The sequence below is a fragment of the Gopherus evgoodei genome, chromosome 1 (genome assembly GCF_007399415.2).
Source record: "Gopherus evgoodei ecotype Sinaloan lineage chromosome 1, rGopEvg1_v1.p, whole genome shotgun sequence".
NCBI lineage: Eukaryota > Metazoa > Chordata > Testudines > Testudinidae > Gopherus > Gopherus evgoodei.
The window spans coordinates 60722319-60743301 of record NC_044322.1 but is presented as its reverse complement, the minus strand read 5'-3'; the positions used below and the strand labels follow the sequence as shown (position 1 = coordinate 60743301).

At 42.4% G+C, this 20983-nt stretch overlaps 1 protein-coding gene across 1 annotated transcript in view; it reads left to right on the top strand.

The window, feature by feature from the left end:
- WBP4 (WW domain binding protein 4) overlaps positions 1 to 18960 on the top strand; it is a 37877-nt gene extending 18917 nt beyond the window's left edge. Inside the window, exons 7-10 of the mRNA XM_030565985.1 lie at positions 1584 to 1650; positions 11480 to 11646; positions 12726 to 12937; positions 18450 to 18960. Coding sequence (XP_030421845.1) covers positions 1584 to 1650; positions 11480 to 11646; positions 12726 to 12937; positions 18450 to 18657 — 654 coding nt within the window. The 3' untranslated portion in view covers positions 18658 to 18960. The remainder of the gene's footprint in view (positions 1 to 1583; positions 1651 to 11479; positions 11647 to 12725; positions 12938 to 18449) is intronic.
- Positions 18961 to 20983: the final 2023 nt, after the last annotated feature.

Sequence of the window (20983 nt, the reverse complement as noted above, 5' to 3'; positions counted from 1 at the left end):
TTACAAAGCGAATCTTAATTTTTGATTTTCTTGACTTTTTAAAAAAATGCAGTCTAGCATTGCATGAAGTCAAGACTGTTGTGTATGTGATGAATTATAATCCCACATACATTAATGTAAAAATAACGTTGCAGGCTAGATCTGTGTGCAGCTTAAGGGAAATTTCGAAGATTCATGTCCAGTATGCACTTCTTAAACAGTCACGACTTTGTTATTAATGTAGTGTGAAAATTAATATATTTTCCAAATAAGGAAATGCCTTAGTCCTCAGTGGGGACTATGTTCATGTCAAGTTTCAATCTTCAGCCATTGTTGCTTAGCACTGTGTTGGAAGGAAGGAAGACAACTTATTTTTGTTTTCCGTTTGGAGTAGGGTTTGTTCAAGTTATTTTTCTCCAACCCTCACAAAACTTTAAATCTCCTAGATGAATTTTTCTAAGACTTTCTGAGAACTTTTCTGTTAACTTTAGGTCAGAAACCAACTATGGAAAATGTCAACTCAAACAGTAAAACCAACAAAGAGTCTTATATTTCAGTCTCTAAGGTGCCACAAGGACTCTTTATTGTTTTTGCTGATACAGACTAACACAGCTACCACTCTGAAACTCAAGCAGTGAATGTTTTGGAAAGCCACAAGCCAGGGCCGCCCAGCGGTGGGGGGCAAGTGGGGCAATTTGCCCCAGGCCCTGGGGCCTGCAGGGGCCCTCACGAGAGTTTTTCAGGGCCCCTTGAGCGGGGTCCTTCACTCGCTCTCGGGGCCCTGGAAAACTGTCGTGGGGCCCAGGCCCCCCAAGCTTCTTCTGCTCCCGGTCTTCGCCGGCAGGGGGTTCTTCCGCTCCGTGGCGGAAGGACCCCCCGCCACTGAATTACCGCCAAAGTGGGACCTGCCGCCAAAATGCAGCCGGGTCTTTGGCGATAATTGGGCGGCGAGGGCCCTTCCGTTCCGGGATCCGCCGCCGAAGTGCCTCGAAGACCTGCAGCAGGAGCCCCCCACCGCCAAACTACCGCTGAAGACCCAGTTGCACTTTGGCAGCAGGGGGCCCCCGCTTCGGTGGTAATTCAGTGCCAGGGGGCCCCCGCCACGGGTCTTCGGGACACTTCGACAGTGGGTCCTGGAGCGAAAGGACCCCCCACCGCCGACTTACCGCCGAAGGGGGGGCCGCCCGCCACCGAAGACCCCTGGCCCCCGGAATCCTCTGGGCAGCCCTGCCACAAGCATGTGAAAATAATAATGGATTAAGTTGTAATTTCAACTATTTGGCAACCTTAACTACAGTGTTTGCTACTGAGCATCCTATTTTTAATAACTAATATTTGTAAATATGTGTGAAATATAGAAAGTGTCTGTGTGCATGTTTGCACATGTATTACTTTAAGTTATGAGGTCCCTATCTAACTCTCAGCAGAGTCCATGGGGAATTTTTTCCAAAAACTTTAATATGAGTTGGAGCAGACCCTAAACACATCATAATTACCATCACTGGAAAGTACTGGAGGACTGAATATCTTTATAGTTTGTCAGCAATTATTTGGTTAGTCATTAAAATTTATTTACTAATTTACTTTCTGTGTGTTTTCATTAGACAGGAGTATGGGTGGAAGGAGTCAGTGAAGATGGTCAGACCTACTATTATAATACAGAAACAGGAGGTAAGCAACATCGTTTTCACAATTGAGCTCTGCCTCGAAAGAGATGGTTTTGTTTTGTTTTTTGTTTTTAGTAAAACTTTCGTAGAACTATTTCAAACTTTTAAATCTTTTGAAAATGTAGTAATGGCTAAATTATGCCTATCGCTTAATTCAGTGTTTCCCTCAGCTGAGAATCATCTGATGCCATATGCTTTGTTAAACCACTCCTCGTTTTGTTGGCCTACAGGCAAACTGTTGCATGCAGATGAATGGTTTCTTCACTATCCTTGATGGCATGCGAACATAATAATTTCATATATGTCTACACATTCAGTTCGTAACTGTGAAGTATGGGTAATCCATATACATAATTGTAGTAAAAAATGTTTGTTTGGAAACCAAAGAGGGACAGGCTCTTGTTGTGTTTTTGTTTTTGTTTTGTTTTTTATGTGACTTTAGTGCTACAGTTGTTGTTGTTGTTGTTGTTGTTATTTATATTATAGTAGTGCATAGGAGTCCCAGTCATCAACCAGTACCTCATTGTGCTAGATGCTGTACAAAAAACAGTCCCTGCCCCAAAGAGCTTACAGTCTAAGTACAGGACAACAGACAACAGATGGATACAGTATAAGGATACACTGAGACAATATTGGTCAATATGATAGGCTCTTGTTTCAGTATGCCAGCAACCTAGTTACTGTCAAATTTTTTGCAGGCTTCCTGGCAAAAGAGTTTGAAGGAGGATTTAGTTTTGTAGATGTTTCCGGGGAGATTCTCCCAAGCATGAGTGACAGCATGGGAGAAAGCATGCGGGTGCTTGTTTTGAAAATGTAACAGGTGGGCAGTGGAGGCTGGCATCTTGGGCCAATTGGAGCAAGGAGTCAATCTTTTGATACTGAATGAGAAATGATAGGAAGGGCAGGGATAGGTCATGAACGGCCTCGGAAGTGAAGACAAAGTAGCTAATTTTGATTTGATAGAGAAGGAGAAGACAGTAGAGGGATGCAAAGAGAGGGGTGACATGGTCAAAGCAACGGGCTAGGAAAATGATCTTTGCAGCAGCATTCTGAATAGATATCAATGAGACAAGATTGTGTTTGTCAAGGCCAGAAAAGATAACAATGGAGTAAACGATGAGACACAAGATCATGAGAGCCAGGCCAAGAGTGTTAGCTGTGTGGAAGGATAGGAAAGGCCATATTTTAGAGATGTTATGTAGAAAGAATCTGCAAGACTTAGATGTAGCATTCATGTGAGGACCTAGAGAGAGGTCCCAGTGGAAGAGGATGCCTAGGTTATGGGCCCAAGTGACAGGAGGGATGGTGATGTTATCCACAGTGATTGAGAAAGGAGTCGGAGGAAGAGCTTGCAGGTGAAGATTAAGAGCTCTGTTTTAGCCATGTTGAGCTTGGGCTAAAGCTCCACGAGGAGATGTCAGAGAGACTGGCTGAGATGTTAGTTTGGACAAAAGGGACAGGTCTGGAGTAGAGAGGAGGATCTGTGAATCATCCACACAGAGATGGTACTGAACTTGTGTATGTGGATGAGATTACCGAGATATAAGGTATAGATAGAGAAGAGAACCAAAGACAGAGCCTTGTGGAACCCCCACAGACAGTTGGAGGGCAGCTGAGGAGGATCCTCCAAAGAGCACACTAAAAGAATTATTAGAGAGGTAGGAGGAAAACCAGAAGAGGACAGAGTCATGGAAGCCAAGGGAGAACGTGGTTTCAAGAAGATGATCATGGTAAACTGTTAAAGATGTCTGACAGGTCAAGGAGGATGAGGATGGAGTAGGTTCTGAGATTTGTCTACAAAGAGGCGAGAGCAAAAGGTCAAGGGTTAGAAGCCAGACTGGCAAGGATCTAGGATGGAATTGGAGAAGAGGAGCTTGAGACAGCGATTGCAGATAGCATGTTCAATGAGTAGGGCTCTACCAAATTCACAGCCATGAGAAACACATCACAGACTGAAATCCGGTCTCCTCCAGTGAAATCTGATCTTTTGTGCGCTTTTACCCTATACTATACAGATTTCAGGGAGGAGACCAGTGTTTCTCCAATTGGGGTCCTGACTCAGAAAGGAGTTGCAGGGGGTCGTGGTATTGCCACCATCCTACAGAAATACCAGTGGGAGAGATATTGCAGAGATCCTCTAAGAATTTTCTTTAATCGCTTTTCTTGCGTAATGCAGCTTTCTGCACACCCCCTCAAAACAGGCAACTGTTCTGTCTCTAAACACTATTGATCTTTGGGACTGATAGAAGAACAAGACTGGCCATGTGCAGATTCTCTGCTTTTGTCCCAACTATGGGGACCCTTTGTGCTCCCGGCCATTATTGCTACAATCAAGTCATAATGCCAGGGACTCCTGAGCCATTAACCTGTTCTTAGAACTCCACCTCAAAAGGCAATCCCCAAGTCGAGAGAGAAGGATAGAGTAGCATCATGCTGCATTAACTATGTACAAGATTCATCGTGGGGATGTGCTCCCCCTTCAGCCTACATACGTCCAAGCCAGACACTTCATGAGGTTCAGGCTGCAAGTGATAAGGTAAACAGTACTGGAGAACAGCTGAGCCCTACCTTATACAGGATAATGGAGCGCCTTGCTGTAAGGATGCAGGGACTAGAATCTGGGTCTGCAGAGCATGGAACAGCTGACATTACCACAATGCCATTGAGAGGCCATGGAGAGAGAGAGCTAGAGAGCACTGTGGAGAATAGGCTCTGTAGGAAATATTCCCAAGGAAGCCAGAGTGACAATGCCATGCAACCCTCTGATTGGCTGAGCAGCCTAGTTAACCCTTGGGGGTGCCCTAGCAAATTGTCTAGGCAACAACACAACTTTGGGTATGTTGCAATTGATCTCAACTCGTCTCCCGATCTCCAGCCTCCAACCTTAGCTTGACTCTGACTCTGGCCCCCTGACTCTAGCCTGGTACTTCCCTGATCTTGGTCTCTGACCTCAGCCTGACTCTGACCTGAATTCTTGCTTATTGAACCCGGGTCTAGCAATTCCTTTGACCTCTGCTCACTAAATACTGTCCCTGATGTGTGGACACCAGCCCCGCTGTGACCGCTAGTACAGACCGCCTATGCCATGGTCCCTTACAGTTTGCCCAGACCTGCTTCTGACCCCCTTTGCAGGAGCCCCTTAACAGGGATATGGAAGGGACGGGTCTACCATCACCCATTGGACCCCATGGGCTACTAGAACTTCAGGAATGGGTTGTGCAACTCCAAACCAAGAATCATCTGCTCCACTCCCAAGTGGTACAGCTCCTAGTGGAAAATTAGACACTCCGCGAGCTGCTTCTACAGTCCCAGGAAGAGAGGCTTGGGTTGGATCACTGCCTTCTGAACAGGATCCTGCAGTACCACTACCCAAACTTTTTGATGGAAACCACCAGAGGGTCAGGAAGTTCCTGAGCCAGTTTCCTCTTTTTTTTTTTCCACTGGCCAGGGTGGGACTAGTGATCAGTTTGCTAGCTGGAAAAGCCCTGGATTGGGCCTCCCCCATGCTGGAGCAGGACAGCCAGGTGTTAACAGACTGGAACACCTTCCTGTGAGCATTTTCTGCACATTTGATGACCCTCGTCACAGTTGCCCAGTAGAAGCCACACTATGAAGGCTCCAGCAAGAGCAAGGGCCAGCTATCTCGTATGCTGCCTAGTTCCGTCACCTCATGGCTGACATTGAGTAGAATGAGGCAGCCCAAATTCTGCATTTTTGGTGTGGCCTTGGTGAGGTGGTAAAGGATAAGCTAACCCACGTTGAGACCCCAACCCACTTGGGTGCTTTTACTGATCTCTTTCTCCGCAACAAGAACTGGCTGAAATGATCTGGACAAATTGGAGAAATGGTTTGAGGTAAACAGGATGAAGTTTAATAAAGACAAATGCAAAGTGCTCCACTTAGGAAGGAACAATCTGTTTCACACATACAGAATGGGAAGAGACTGTCTAGGAAGGAGTACAGCAGAAAGAGATCTAGGGGGTTATAGAGGACCACAAGTTAAATATGAGTCAACAGTGTGATGCTCTTGGGGAAAAAAGCAAACATGATTCTGGGATGCATTAACAGGTGTGCTGTGAGCAAGACACGAGAAGTCATTTTTCCGCTCTACTCTCCACTGGTTAGGCCTCAACTGGAGTATTGTGTCCAGTTCTGGGCACTGCATTTCAAGAAAGATGTGGAGAAATTGGAGAGAGTCCAGAGAAGAGCAACAAGAATGATTAAAGGTCTAGAGAACATGACCTATGAAGGAAGGCTGAAAGAATTGGGTTTGTTTAGTTTGGAAAAGAGAAGACTGAGCGAAGACATGATAGCAGTTTTCAGGTATCTAAAAGGGTGAAAACTTGTTCGTCTTAGCCTCTAAGGATAGAACAAGAAGCAATGGGCTTAAACTGCAGCAAGGGAGGTTTAGGTTGGACATTAGGAAAAAGTTCCTAACTGTCAGAGTGGTTAAACACTAGAATAAATTGCCCAGGGAGGTTGTGGAATCTCCATCTCTGGAGATATTTAAGAGTAGGTTAGCTAAATGTCTATCAGAGATGGTCTAGACAGTATTTGGTCCTGCCATGAGGGAAAGGGACTGGACTTGATGACCTCTCACGGTCCTTTCCAGTCCTTGAATCTATGAAAGGAAGAGAGATGGGGCACCCTGCCTCCACTTTGCTCACACCCCACGTCAGAAACCCTAGAGTCCAACTATGAACTGATGCAGGTTGATCTATGTCACCAATGTTTGATCCTGGAAGAAAAGAAACAATGACCACACATTAATCTATGCATTTATTGCGAAGCACGAGGACATGCCATTGCCTCTTGTCCATTGTTGACCTAAACCCGCAAGGAATTGGGAAATGAGTGAGCCCAGGCCCTATGGTGGGGGAGAGACAGCCTGGGCACCACCAGAGCTCTATGCTCTGGAATTACTCCCCAGCCCTGAAGAGAAACTTGATCCAGGACATGCAGGTCCTCCCAACACTTCCAAGTATGAGTAAAGTTATGTACCATGAATGAGGCCAAACTGATTCCCCCTTAGTGGAACTTGATTGATTCCAGGACTATCAATAAAATCATAGATGCTAAAGCTGCTTGGTCACTACAAATCCCCCTCTGTTTAAAGCCTACTTCAGTCCTCATAGAGGCAATACACGGATACATCCTGTCCTCAGGACCAGTAATGCAGGAAACAGAACCCCTCAAAGCTGTAATCCTGCCTCTTTGGGAAGTGCTACAGTTCAATATGATCCATTCTCTACACTGCCTCCTAATTCTTGGCATTACCTGGCTGCAGCAGCATGACTCTGGCATCTCCTGGCGAGAAAAAAAGGGTCTGCTTTCCCTCGGAATACTGCTGAAGGGTCTGCCTGTGTGCAGCTGGCTTCAAGCCTCCAGTCCCGGTTTCCTGTAGCCAGTTGGAAACAACAGCACCTGTGGGGGAACGCAAGATGGTGGTGGCTAACCAGAAGAAGTCACTCCCAAGCTTGAGTCCCCATCTCCCTGAAGAGTATTAGGATTATGCAGACATTTTTAAAAAAGAAAAATGTAGACACGCTACCTGCGCACCAGGACTACAACTGCCCCATAGATCTGCAGCCTGGGGCAAAGGTCCCTTATGGACATATTTACGCAATGTCCAAACCAGAATTGGCAGCCCTTCGTGTGTGTGTCCAGGAAAACCTGGACAAGGGCTTCATTCAGCACTTTACCTCCCCAGCAGGAGCTTTGGCCCTTTTCATTAAGAAAAAAGACGGAATGCTAAGCCTTTCTGTAGACTGTCGGGCCCTAAACCAGGTGATGGTCCAAAACCAGTATCCCTTGCCCTTAGTATCAGAGTTACTAGATCATGTATGTTCTGCCAAAATTTTCACCAAACTGGATTTCTTGGATGCTTACAACCTAGTGCGCATCAAGGTAGGAGATGAATGGAAGACTGTCCTTCAAACCCAGCTATGGGCACTTCAAATATTTAGTAATGCCATTCGGGCTAACAAATGCTCCTGCAACCTTTCAACACTTCATGAACAACATATTTCAAGACATCCTGGACCAGTATGTAATCATCCATCTCAGTAACATACGTGTGTTTTCAGATAATCCTAAACAGATTTGTTACCACATTCATTCCATCCTGAAAAGACTGCAGAAGCCTGGCCTTTTTGTGACAATGGAAAAATGTACCTTTGACCAGTCCTTCCCCAGAAGGAGTCAAGATGGACCCCCAGAAGGTAAAGGCCATCCGCAACTGGGCAGTGCCCTATTCCCTCTGGGAGTTACAGTTCTTCTGGGCTTTGCAAATTTTGCCAATTGTTCATTACAGGTTTTTCAAAGTAAATAGCCCAATAACCAACCTATTCTGCAAGACCATCAAATTTGTTTGGACACGTGAAGCTCGCTATGCTTTTGAACAGCTCAAGGCTGCTTTCACCACTGCTCTGCTTCTAGCACACCCAGACTCGACCCAGGCATTCATAGTGGAAGCCAGGCCTCCAATGTAACCATCGATGCCACATTGTCTCAGAAGCATGCTCCACAGCACATGTTGCACTCCTGCACCAACTACTCCTGAAAACTCACCCCCTGAAGAGTGAAATGATAAGATAATAGATAAGAAACTACTCACAATTAAATTAGTCTTGGAATTCTGGCACCATCACCTTGAGGGAGCCCTACACCCAGTGCAAGTCTTTTCTGACCTTAAGAACCTTGAATATCTGTGGAAGGCTCAAGCCTTGAACCAAAAATAGCTCAGGTGGGCATTATTTTTCTCTCAGATCAATTTAATTATCACCTGTCACCCAGGAATCCAAAATGGGATGGCCAATCCCCTATCCCAAAAGGGGAATACTACCAAGAGGGCGAGGGGCTAATCAAAAACCACCCCGTCTCCTGAAAACTCTCAAATTCCTTAGTGCCACAGTACACCAATAGCAGTTTTAATTGCACTGTTAAACAATATTAGAATACCATTTATTTAAATTTTGGGGATCTTCTATACTTTCAAATATAGGGTTAGGGCTGGGGGCTCTTAGCTACAGCTCAGGGCTTCAGCCCTTCTGGGGGCAAATGGCTCAGGACTTCAACCCTGTGGGTCTCAGCACTTCAGCCCCTCTCAGGGCATGGCACGGGGCTTCAGTCCAGTTTGGGGCTCAGAACTTCAGCTGTTGTCAGGGTTCGGGGCACAGGGCTCCAGCCCCCTTGCCGCCGGGGAAGCTGCAGGCTGGAGCTGCTTCAGCCCTTCCACTGTCTATGGAGCTGCGGGCTGAGGCTTAGTGCCCGCCCACCCCCGGTGGTGCCTTCTGCCCCACCCACAGGCATGTGATTAACGCATTAAAAAAAATGACTCGTGAATTTTGCTTTCAGTTAATCACAGACGTTAACTGCGATTAATTGACAGCGCAAGTTGCTGACTTTCCAAAGTGCCGGGTGGTGCTCAACTCCTGGCTCTGTCCCAGACCTCACCCCAACTCCATCCCTTCCCCCAAGGCCTCATCCCTGCCTCACCTCTTCCCGCCCAGTTCCGCACCCTCCCCCGAGCATCCCGTGTCCTCACTCTTCCCCTCCTCCCTCCAGAGCCTCCTGCCTGCATGCAGCAAAACAGCTGTTTGTGGCGCCTGATGGTGGGCGGGAGGCGCTCTGGGGAGGTGAGGAAAAGCTGATAGGGTGGCTGCTGGTGGGTGCTCAGAAGCCACCATTTTTCCCCGTGAGTGCTCCAACCCCAGAGCACCCACAGTGTCGGCACTTATGCTAGTTTGAATCTTAAACAGAGAATTTTTTTCCTTGGGTGTCAGAATTTTGAGTTAAATACCTGGAAACAAAGAAGTTTAAGCAATCCAGCTTAAAATTCCTCTTCACCTGCAAAAAAATTGAGCTGTGTCCTTCTTTTGATTCGTTATGATGTATGAAGACTTGAAAGGATGGCTTTATTTCTTTATTTGTTGTTGTTTTTTATCCATATTAGAAATTCAGCATTTGTCTAGGCTTGAAAAGATTCTAGGATGGAGAACTAGTGAAATAATGCCAAAAGAATGAAAGTTAAGCTACTGAGAAGGAAAGTGATTTTGGTCAATTTCTTGTAAAAACTCTGCTTTTCTTTTGTTTTTTATTAACACTTATTTAACTATAACAACTAATCAACATTTTGGAGAAATAAATACTTTCTAAATGATTAAAGAACCTGCTCTCTTCACTTAAATCTTCAGAGCATAGAATAGACAACATCTGAGACCACTGACATATTCTCCAGAAAAAACAGGGAAAATCAGACTTGGCAGTCTTGATATTTCTAGGGAAGCAGAAAAATAACTCTTCTCAGCATATGTAGCATAAATATGCAAAAATGGGTTTTGGTTTGGGTTTTTTGTAGATTTGTTTGCAGGTCATTTGTCAGTGCTCTCTTTTAAGCTGCAGTTCGTATTTTGTCATTTGTGTTTTGTCGCTTTTGACAGTTATACAGGTGCGTAACCTGCATGAACAACTTTTTTGTAACTATTTTGCTTGGTATTATTTTATACCTGTTGGATTTTGAGTTACCAGTCATTGTGACCACCAGACAAATTTTTGTGGTTTTAATTTTCAGTGCAGTTTAACTCTGTTGGAGTGCAAGTCCTCTTAGTAAACCCTATGTTCTAAAGAAGAGACAATTTTCAACAAAAACTCTTTTGTTGTTAAGAACTTTGAAGGCCACCAGATGTCAGTAGAACACACCTAAATAAGAAAGCTTTTGCTCTTTGAAGATAATAAATCTTAGAAGTGTATTTGTTAAATGTTTTTAATTAATGTATATCTAAAATATGAAAATGTCAAAAGTATGATAGTTTTTATTAATTTGAGTGTTCCTTTAAAATAATTTTTTGAGAGTCAGTGTGCTTTCCAGTGTTATAAAACTGGTTTGGCTAGTCAAACAGAATCTGTCTATGCAAACTCTTCAGCATAGAATGCTGGAATGCAATGCAATGAATGCTGGAAATTACTTGGTTTTTAACTTAATAGTGGAACATTTTATTAAAAGCAGTGCATTTAAGGCAATTAAGTGATGACATTGGCATTTTCAATATGTGGATACATCCATCACACCATCTCACTCAACAAGTTTACTGGAACATCATTGTTTAATTCAAGATAAGGTCATGTCCCTCAGCTGTTTGAGAGACTTCCAATAAACCAGGTTTGGATCTGTAAACACTGCTTTTTAATTAAAGAGCCTTAGTTCTACTGTATTCTGCTGAATCAGCTAGCACTGAGGAAACTGATAGACTTTCAGTCTGTAAGTAGGGATGCTATCTTTAAAATCTATGCGGAGGGCTGGGACACCATATCAGAATATCAGTGCAAGAGATGGCAAATGCATGGTCAAAGGTATTTTTATAGTGTGGAACAATGTGGGTTATAGCTGTGTTATATTCACAGTTACATGCCAAAGAATCCTAATCCATTTTAGGGTTGTTATAGTTAAATTATCCAATCTGAAAAAAAGAAATAATGGTATGAAAGGTAAATAATGTATAGTAGGTTGGACAGGTTTAATTGAAGTATTTCTGCTTTAAATAAAAGATCAAATGCATAGTAGAGGACAGGATATAGCAAGTCTTGTCATAAGTTGAGTGGAACTGTAATGTAACTTGTGTTTAAAAATAAAATATTGAAAAAGTAATTTTGAGAAGTTTAGAAAGAAAACATGAGAGAAAAAGAAAAGTGGAAGGGCTTATGCTAAATTCTTTACTGTATTTTTCACATGGAGCACGTGGTACTCCTTAAGGCTAATGTTGTCAAAGTGGAATTGATAAAAGGCCAGAATTAAAATAATGTGACTAATGTGACTGTCCAAATATGTTGAACAGTATCAACGTGGGAGAAGCCTGATGGTTTTGTTTCATCTTCGTATGAGAGCAATAAAGATAACAATCATCCAGAAGAACACACAACAGCAGATTCAAAGGGATCTGAATCAGATGCTGAGAAGGATGGTAATAAAAGTGAAGCACAAAAGCTAGAAACAAACTTAAAGGTAAGTTTTTTCCATCAGATTTACTTTATGTACAATTTTAATGTTCCGGAATAATGTGATTTCATCTTTCTGGGTTGCTATATTGATTGTAGTTAGGTTAAACCTTATTGACGTTGATAATAATTAGCACTTCATAGTGCTTGAAAAGCAAAATGAATAACTGTTAATCTATAGGCATATCAGCAGCACTGTTACACCATGGAAGATAGATTCTTCAATGTGGCTGGCTTGGATGTAGCTAGAGGTGCTCATGATTTCCAAGGAAGGGCATTGGCATCCCCATTAGATGATGCTCAGATTGATATTGACTTCAATATGTGGCTATAATTTTGGCCATATTCTTCAAAGGTATCTGCTTACAGTGGAACACCACAAGATCATGGCTGTTGTCTGAAAATTTGACGCTTACAGGCTTTCCTATTAATTTTCCGTCAAGACCAATGGTAGGATAAAAGTAGTGTCAAAACTAGGTACTATGTCTAGGTACTATGTCTTCATATTAAAGTTCACAATAAAGGCTGTAATTTTAGGTATGGGTAGATAAAATTTTTCCAGTGCCTTTTATTTTGAGTCTAGAAACGGTAACTTGGGCGTCCAAAGATAGTGTTTTCATTTAAAATGTGAAAATACCTAGAGACAAGAGCTTTAAGATATTATTCTGATTTTCTTCCACACTGTATACAAAACTAGTCAAAGTTCTGCCAAATGTTATCCATAAGAAAATGTGCAAAGAACATTTAATTAAAAAAATAATTAAAAGTTAAATATATATGATAGAGCTTTGTTTTGTAAATGTGTATGTGATACTCCACTCATTTTCAGCTCTGTGAGACGGGACCTTTTAACTCTAGCTTGCTCTAATGATTGTTCCTCTTATGCGTGTATTGATTGTCTCTTTCTGAATGGAGTAAGAAGCTTGTGGAGAAAAGTAGTAAAATTCTACTAAAATATTGTTTCTTTATTGCTTTTGGTTTTCCTTGGTTGAAAAGTGTAAATAATAGATGTGAAAAAGAGCAATATTCTGTTGTTTCATTTAGGCATTTTTGCTGAAGGTGAGTTTTTTTTTTTTTCTTCCTTAGATGAAAAGAGACAGCGATGAAGAAACAGGGGAAGAGACGTCCCCCAGAGTTAAAAAGATAAGCCCTTATGGAGAGTGGCAGGAAGTTAAACAAGAAACTGATGTTGCTCAGGATGAGGCCCCATCAGTTCCACAAGTTACCTCCCATAATGTATCTAAAAAGACAAACCCTTATGGAAACTGGAAGGCAGTTACAGAAAAGGAAGACCCATAGTAAGTGTCCATTTTCCATAAGTATATATAAGATATCTATCACCTTGCTTTTCCAGAGGCCCTATCTATAGGCCCTAAACCTGCATTCCTCACTCAGGTAATATTTAATACTCAAGTCAATGGGAGTTTAGCCTGAGTAAAGAATTAAGGGTTTTACCCATGGTGAATATTTAAAAAGTAGTTTTCATTCTTTTTTAATGCTGAAGTTCATTATAATCACAGGGTAAATTTCACAAATTGCAAGTGATGGTTGTTTTTAATGGATTTAGCATTCAGATGCCATGGGCCAGATTTTTAAGTGTAATTTTGTAGGCCCCATTCTGGGTGTGAATGCAAACTGACATGCATACCATTTTTTCACCTTTAAAAATTTGGCCCTGTATATATTTTTCCAAAAATTCAGTAATATTTGATCAGAGAAGCAGATAATGCTTGTTGAACTCTCTTTCTATGTAAAAATTATAGGCTAAATCTTGCCCACGTATTGCTACATATCTATAAAATCAGGTATTCTGCTTGCTTACACATTCATTAGATTAAACGTGACCATGTGGTCTCATGTATAGGAGGACATTGTAGAGCCTTCCCATGTTGCTTCTCTACAGGCAGCTAGAAATGGAGCTTGATCTTTTTAGATAGCTGTTATTGTTTATGAGTTTCCCATATGTTCTTTTTATAAATTAATTAAAATGATACATTTTACTAGAGTAAAATAATCACTTGTTATTAGTATAAAAATATCTTTCACTGTTAGCAGTAAAAATGTTTACTAGTTGCTACAAATTGCTTGTGTCATCCTCAAAAATAGGGTAATTTGGTACTTAGAGCAAGGCAATTGGGAGTCAAGACTCCTGGGTTCCATTTCTGATTCAACCCGAAACTCGCTGGTTAACTTGTGTCAAGTCACTCTTTGTGCTTAATTTTCCCTCTCTGTAACATGGGGATAACACTTTCATGTCTCAGAAGGGTTATTTAATAAGGATGTGTGGATCCTTAGGTAAATGCAAAGTTGTACCATCATTGGACCGTCTTATTGTTCAGTGTTTACACAACACCTAGTGAAATCTGGTCCATGAGTAGGACTGCTGAGCGCTACAGAAATGCAAATAATAATAATAACAAATTCAGTGTACCATAGGTAAGAATCATAGTATAACATCACTTGTTCAGCTCAGTATAGTTAAGGCTGTCACTTTTCCCTAATTTCTTTCATGTAAGATGGTTGTCTGTGGACAAAAAGGACTTTGCTCAGTTGCATGGGGAAGACATACCCTTTGTTGTCCTTTCTTCAAGAACTGCTATGATGCAAGTCTTTATCTTGGTGGCAATTTAGCAAATTCTAATCAAAATGTTTATTCATTTGTGGGTTGTCAGGTGCCAGCTGGGTTACCTGTGGTTCTAGTATAATGGAAATGAGGAACAATGACAAAAGGCACTCTCACACTCCAGAGGTGAGGGTTGACTTTTGAGTACAGGAAGGACAGTCACATCTTCCATTCATGGAGTGAGGTGCTAGGCTTATTGTGAGAGGTTTTCAGTTTAACCCACAAACATTAATTAATATTTAGATTATAGTAGCACAGAGCCTTGATCAGCATTAGAGCCCCGTTAGCTTACCCACTCTAGAAACAAAGTGGTAGATAAAGATCTGTGCGGATACAGAAAGGTGTATCTGTGTCCAATCCACAATCCGCAAAAATTGTCTTTGGATATCTGCATATTTCTCTGGATTTTCAGGGCTCTAAAAAGCTCCACAGGTCACTGCGCAGCAGTGACACAGAGCTGTGTCAAACCCCCAACACCCTAACCCCACTTCTCAGAGACCTCTTGTCCTCCCGCCTGCTCCTCCCCTGCCGTACCTGCTTCCTCACTCCAGGCAGGGAGGCTACAATTCTGGATCCTTCTATGTGGTGCTGCAGTCCCTGTAGGGGGCTCGGACACCCCTACACAGTTGCAGCGGCTCTAATTATTTTCATAGAATCATAGAATATCAGGGTTGGAAGGGACCTCAGGAGGTCATCTAGTCCAACCCCCTGCTCAAAGCAGGACCAATCACCAACTAAATCATCCCAGCCAGGGCTTTGTCAAGCCTGACCTTAAAAACCTCTAAGGAAGGAGATTCCACCACCTCCCTAGGTAACCCATTCCAGTGCTTTACCACCCTCCTAGTGAAAAAGTTTTTTCTAATATCCAACCTAAACCTTCCCCACTGCAACTTGAGACCATTATTCCTTGTTCTGTCATCTGCTACCACTGAGAACAGTCTAGATCCATCCACTTTGGAACCCCTTTTCAGGTAGTTGAAAGCAGCTATCAAATCCCCCTCCTCCTCCTCTTCTGCAGACTAAACAATCCCAGTTCCCTCAGCCTCTCCTCATAAGTCATGTGCTCCAGCCCTCTAATCATTTTTGTTGCCCTTCGCTGGACTCTTTCCAATTTTTCCAATGCACGCAGCCATTGCCGCCTGCTCGTTTAAAGAACAACCACACCTTCAAAACGGCATTTGGCTCACTCCCTTCTGGGAGCTGTAGTTTACTTCCTCCCTGCAAGCAAGCTGGGGACTACAACTGCTAGAATGCCCAGCATGCTGCTGCATGATTCAGAGAGCCAGGCTGGGTGACACCCATGCCGTTCAGGTGTTTGCGTGCTACAGAGCCTTGTGCGGATACAAATTTTGTATCCGCATCCATGCTGCAATACACAAAATCGTCTGTGAATATAAAACGGATACCTGTGGATTTGCAGGGCTCTAGTGGTAGAGACCAATTCAGGGAACAGATGAAGTTCGTTTCAGGGACTTTAAAGGGTTTTTTGGTGTTTTTTTTTAAGTTCCCAAAGTCAGTTGTAATATAAGGGATGACTGTATATATTGTCACATGCTGGGGTGCAGTCCAGCCCAGCGAGGGGTTGTGTCACCGCCTGTCCTGCAACCTCGGGTACCGCACAATGCCTTGCTATTGCAGCTTCCAATCAGGACCGCTCACAACCTAACAGCATGCAGGTCACACTCTGAGTGTCTGTTTACCTGTAGCCCTGGCCCAGCAACTCTGACCCCAGCAGCCTGTCAGCAACACTCTGCTGACACTCTGGCTTCCACCACCCGACACACTCTGTTCCGAATTTTCCCAAAAACCTGAGTTCTGCACTTTTCAGCCATTTTCTGGACAGTTCTGATATAAAGGTCCATTTTCCCTGTAAATGGTCAATATTCAACAGTTTGCTACTTTACCTGGAGTTACCAAACATGCAGTTTAAACAGAGCACGGGATTAGTTTAGATTAAAAATAAAACAAGTTCATTTAACTACAGAGAGAGAGAGATTTTAAGTGAGTACAAATATATGGTATTAAAGTTAAAAAAGGTTACAAGAGAAATAGATAAAACGCTTTTTCTTAGCTAAAACTTAACAAGCTAGACTTGGTTCAAGGCAAAATCTTTACCACATTTTCCCACCAATCAGGCTGACCAAATTCCCAGGTCAGGATCTCCTCCCAAAACCAAAGGGCTGTTCTTTTGTCTTTTTAGGTAAGAGAGAGAGAAAGATAGCTTGGTTTTTTCTGCCCCTTTCTTTTGAAGTGGATTCTTATGATTCTTATGATGGTTATTACTCAAAGCAAAGTTATTCAAACTGTAAAGAAGGCAACATGGAGTCTGGTAGTGAAGGAGGCTCCAGGCTCTTTCTTCTCACGTGTTTGGTGAAATGCAAATTTGCTTTGCCTCCTGCCATCTCTTCTCCCTACTGTCTCGAGGATGCTGTTTACTACTTATATGTAAATTGAGGCCAACACACATTTCTGCGTTTGGTATACTTGTGCCTAGGGAGGGCTGTATGGTTTTGAACGTATGTGAAGAACATCATACAGGGATATTTCATAACTTTGTATATAATGTTGCTACATACATTTCGCCATGATATTATTGACCAGTGAGTTATTCGTTTTCAAATGATGCCTCATGATGTATTTTGTACAAAGATTATTATAATAGTGCGTAGAGTGTGAATATATGAGGCTAAACCACTGTGTGTTAGAATATATCAATCTTCAGGACCACAGGCTTTTAGGGTGGTGGAGGTTAGTCTGAAGCAGGTACAAAATATTCTGTATTTCCCTCCTTTCTTCATTAACCCTCAATCCAATTAATGGATCTGAGCAAAATTACTTCAAAAGTTCTTTTTAACCCCGTTATGACAGAGCCCATGGAATAAAGTGACTTTTTTAATTTATTTTTTTAATGTAATGACATTCATTTATTCATTCAGTTAGTTAGGTGACGTGACGTGACTTCTGCAGTGGCCAGTGTGACTGATCTGGGGGCCAGCTGCTCAGGCGGTCCTGGGGTCAGCCACATCAGCCACTGCTGAAGTGGCTCCACCGCCAGCCGCAACAGCACTGCTGGAACAGCCCCATGGCCAGCAGCACTGGCTGCTGCTTGGGTGGCCCAGGCAGCTGGCCCCTGGGACCACCTTAGTACTGGCCTGTGCAGCTGGCCCTGGGGAGCCCCTGAGCAGCGGTTCTGCGGGCAACAGGAGCAGTGACAGGTAGGCAGCCGCAGGGGCAGCCAGAGCTGCTGCTGCTGCTCAGTGGCCCCCAGCAGATGATGCTGCTGAACCCCGGGCCCTCCTCCCCAGAGCAGACCCTCCCCCCAGAGCAGCAGCCCACTCCTACCCACCAGAGAAGCACTCCCTCACCCTGCACCCTAGCTAAGATTTAGTCAGAGGTATATAGTACAAGTCATGGACAGGTCAGGGGCCAGAGATTTTTGTTTATTGCCCATGACCTGTCCACGACTTTTACTAAAAATACCCAGGACTAAATCATAGCCTTATTTATTATGGATGTAGCATCTTAGAGGCTGCACAGCAGGAAAGCTGTACCAAACAATTTACAGATTTTTTGCCTCCAAGGGCTTACTGTTTAGTGGGAAAAGCTGAAACTATGTGAAACAATACAGAAACAGTGGCAGCTGATGATTGCAACTCAACCCTTGTATTTCTTAGTTGTTAGGTTAAAGTCTTATTGTGAGGACTGCTGGCTACCTGCAACTCTGGTTGACTTCAGTGGTGGGTGTAGCTGCTTAGCCCCTGTTCAAAGTCAAGCTCATGTGACCTGATCCTGTGTGCTTTGGTAAAACTCCCTAATCATATACCAAAAGATTGTTCCCTTAGATGTTGACCCTGCAAACACTTAAGCACCTGCTTAACTTTACACATGAGTAGCAATATTGGCTATTACAGGACTTACATGAGCAAAATGTTTACATGCTTGAGTGTTTGCAGGATAGGGGCCTTATTTGGCTATTTGCCAGCCCACCCAAGGCAAATACAGTATTTATTTTAATACCAGATTATCATGGTCATGAGGAGGATGGGTAAGTAAACTTGTGCCAGGGTTATAAAATTGCCTAACAATTTTGTTGGGCTGCTATGAAAATAAAAGAGCTGTCTGCCGTCTGTGGTGCCATTCTTGTTCTTGTAATCCAGCAGTTTGTTTTTTTTTACCTCCTCTCCTAGTGAAAAAGTGGACTTAGAGCTTCCCAGTACAGAGAGTGACTATCTGCCTCTGCCAGTGCTCCAGGTTCCAGAGGATGCAAAAATGATATTTAAAGAAAAAACAGTCACCTCCCTTGGAGACCTGACAGAAGAGGTGCCGATCTTCAAAAAGAGAAAATTTGAAAATGGAAAATCTAGAAATTTACGACAAAGACCAACTAATCAGTAATAAATTAACAAAGCATTTTAGATGCTGTTTAAACAAGAGAGGGTCAAAAGTTACTATTTTAAACAAGCTTTTTTTAAAGAAAATGTTGGTTAGAAATTAAGAATTTATAGTTATTAAAAATGTATTGAATGTGGATTGTAATAAATGTTTTATTTTTATGTTAATGTGATTATATTTTGTTTTCTGAATGGATAATTGCACAATTGATGCAGTGTTGTAAATACATTTATTTTTTATTTTAACCCTGTTACCTGATTTCAGTTTGCTCAATGTGTGCTACTTAAAATACAATATAATATATAAGATTTTGACTACTCTCCTAGGTATATGGGAATACATCAATGCATAACTTGGAAAAATACAGTACAGAATGTGCGTGTGAACACAAGGAGTGGATAAGTGGCAGTCCACTGGTACCCATGTACTAGAAAGTAGAATTAAGACTCAATATGATATAAGCAGAGTGGCCTTCCAGCAAATATGCTTTGATTTAATTTAATTACAAAATTGAAGGTGATGCAAGTGCGACCCACTCCAAGCATAGTTTGAGATTTTCAGAGCCAAGGTAGGGGAGTGAGCCACACTTATTTAGAGAGATCCCATTTATTACAAAAGCGAGTTTTGAAACTTTTGAAAATCTCAGCCAAGTGTTCTAACTTAGATTCATGGAAAGCAATACTGTACATACATGATAAATATATTGCCAGTATACAGAGATTCAAATCTTGTTCTTATTAATCTGTTTTTCACTATACCCTGATAAGAACCACCTCTGTGTCACACCTCTTTCTATGGTATCTTCCCCATTGTGTTTTTTACTATATATTTGTGTGTCCATGATTTTTCTTCCAGTTACACATTTATTTTCTTTCTTCTTTCCATATTTTCTTTGTCTGTTTCCTTGTAAGTCAGGAATGGTCACACACTAGTTTCATGAACAAGTCCTTCAAAGTTGGAGTCATGCTCCAATGCAAGACACTATTTTAGTGGCTGTTGCTTGTGTGAAATGTTCAGATGAGTGCACTGCCTAGCTACACAGTGCCAGATTACTGATCATAGAATCTGGTGGAGACCAAGTGTATAGTGATCCCAACATGTGGACGTATGTTAGGAGAGGAAAACAGAAGGATGATGGACATAGTTGATTGCAGGGCTGTAACAGAAAGCTGCAGCTTGAAGTCCATGACGTAGACGATTAAACACTTTCTTAAGGTTAGTGTCCTAAAATTCACAAATTGAGTTGATTTCTATTTTTTCAGATGATAGAGTGGTCTGTGTTTAGCATCATCAAAGGTTCATGGACTGCAAAGGAAAATGTCAAGTAACGGGGTAGCCGTGTTAGTCTGTATCCACAAAAATGAGGGGACCAGTGGCACCTTGAAGACTAACAGATTTATTTAGGCATAAGCTTTCGTGGGTAAAAAAAAACCTCACTTCTTCAGATGCATGCAGTGAAAGTTACAGATGCAGGCATTATATAATTAATTACACATGAAGAGAAGGGAGTTACCTAACCGGTGGAGAACCAATGTTGACTGGGCCAATTCTGTCAGGGTGGATGTAGTCCACTACCGATAATAGATGAGGAGGTGTCAAATTCCAGGAGAGGCAAAGCTGCTTTTGTAATGAGCCAGCCACCCCCAGTCCCTATTCAAGCCGAAATTAATGATGATAAATTTGCAAATGAATTTTAGTTCTGCTGTTTCTCCTTGAAGTCTGTTTCTGAAGTTTTTTTGTTCAAGAATAGTTACTTTTAAAACTGTTACAGAATGTCCAGGGAGGTTGAAGTGTTCACCTATTGGCTTTTGTGTATTACCATTCCGGATGTAAAAGAAGATGGCTATATATAGTGCTTCCCAAATTGTTGACTGTGATCTACTAGGTACTCATGGACTTTCTAATGAAGAGTCAGTGTAGGTTCATAATGTGTAGTGGTGCCACTTCTAAACTCATGAGTGCCTCGTTAGAGAGGGTCTCAGTCAATTATAGAGCATGTGTACAAGCTATGAAGTATTTCAGTGCCCAGATACAATGTGATGTACCTTATAAGTGCTTGCCCCCTTCATTTCTGTACTCTGGCAAAACCACCCGTTGAATCAATGGGCGTTTTACTTGAGCAAAGGCAATGTCTTTGTGACCCTGCAGTTCAGCCTATAGGGGGTGTGAATTGCAGCATGCATTAGCACAGCGGTTCTCAAACTTTTGTACCAGTGACCCCTTTCACACAGCCAGCCACTGAGTGCGACCACCCCCCATAAATTAAAAACACTTTTTAATATATTTAACACCATTATAAATGCTGGAGGCAAAGCGGGATCTGGGGTAG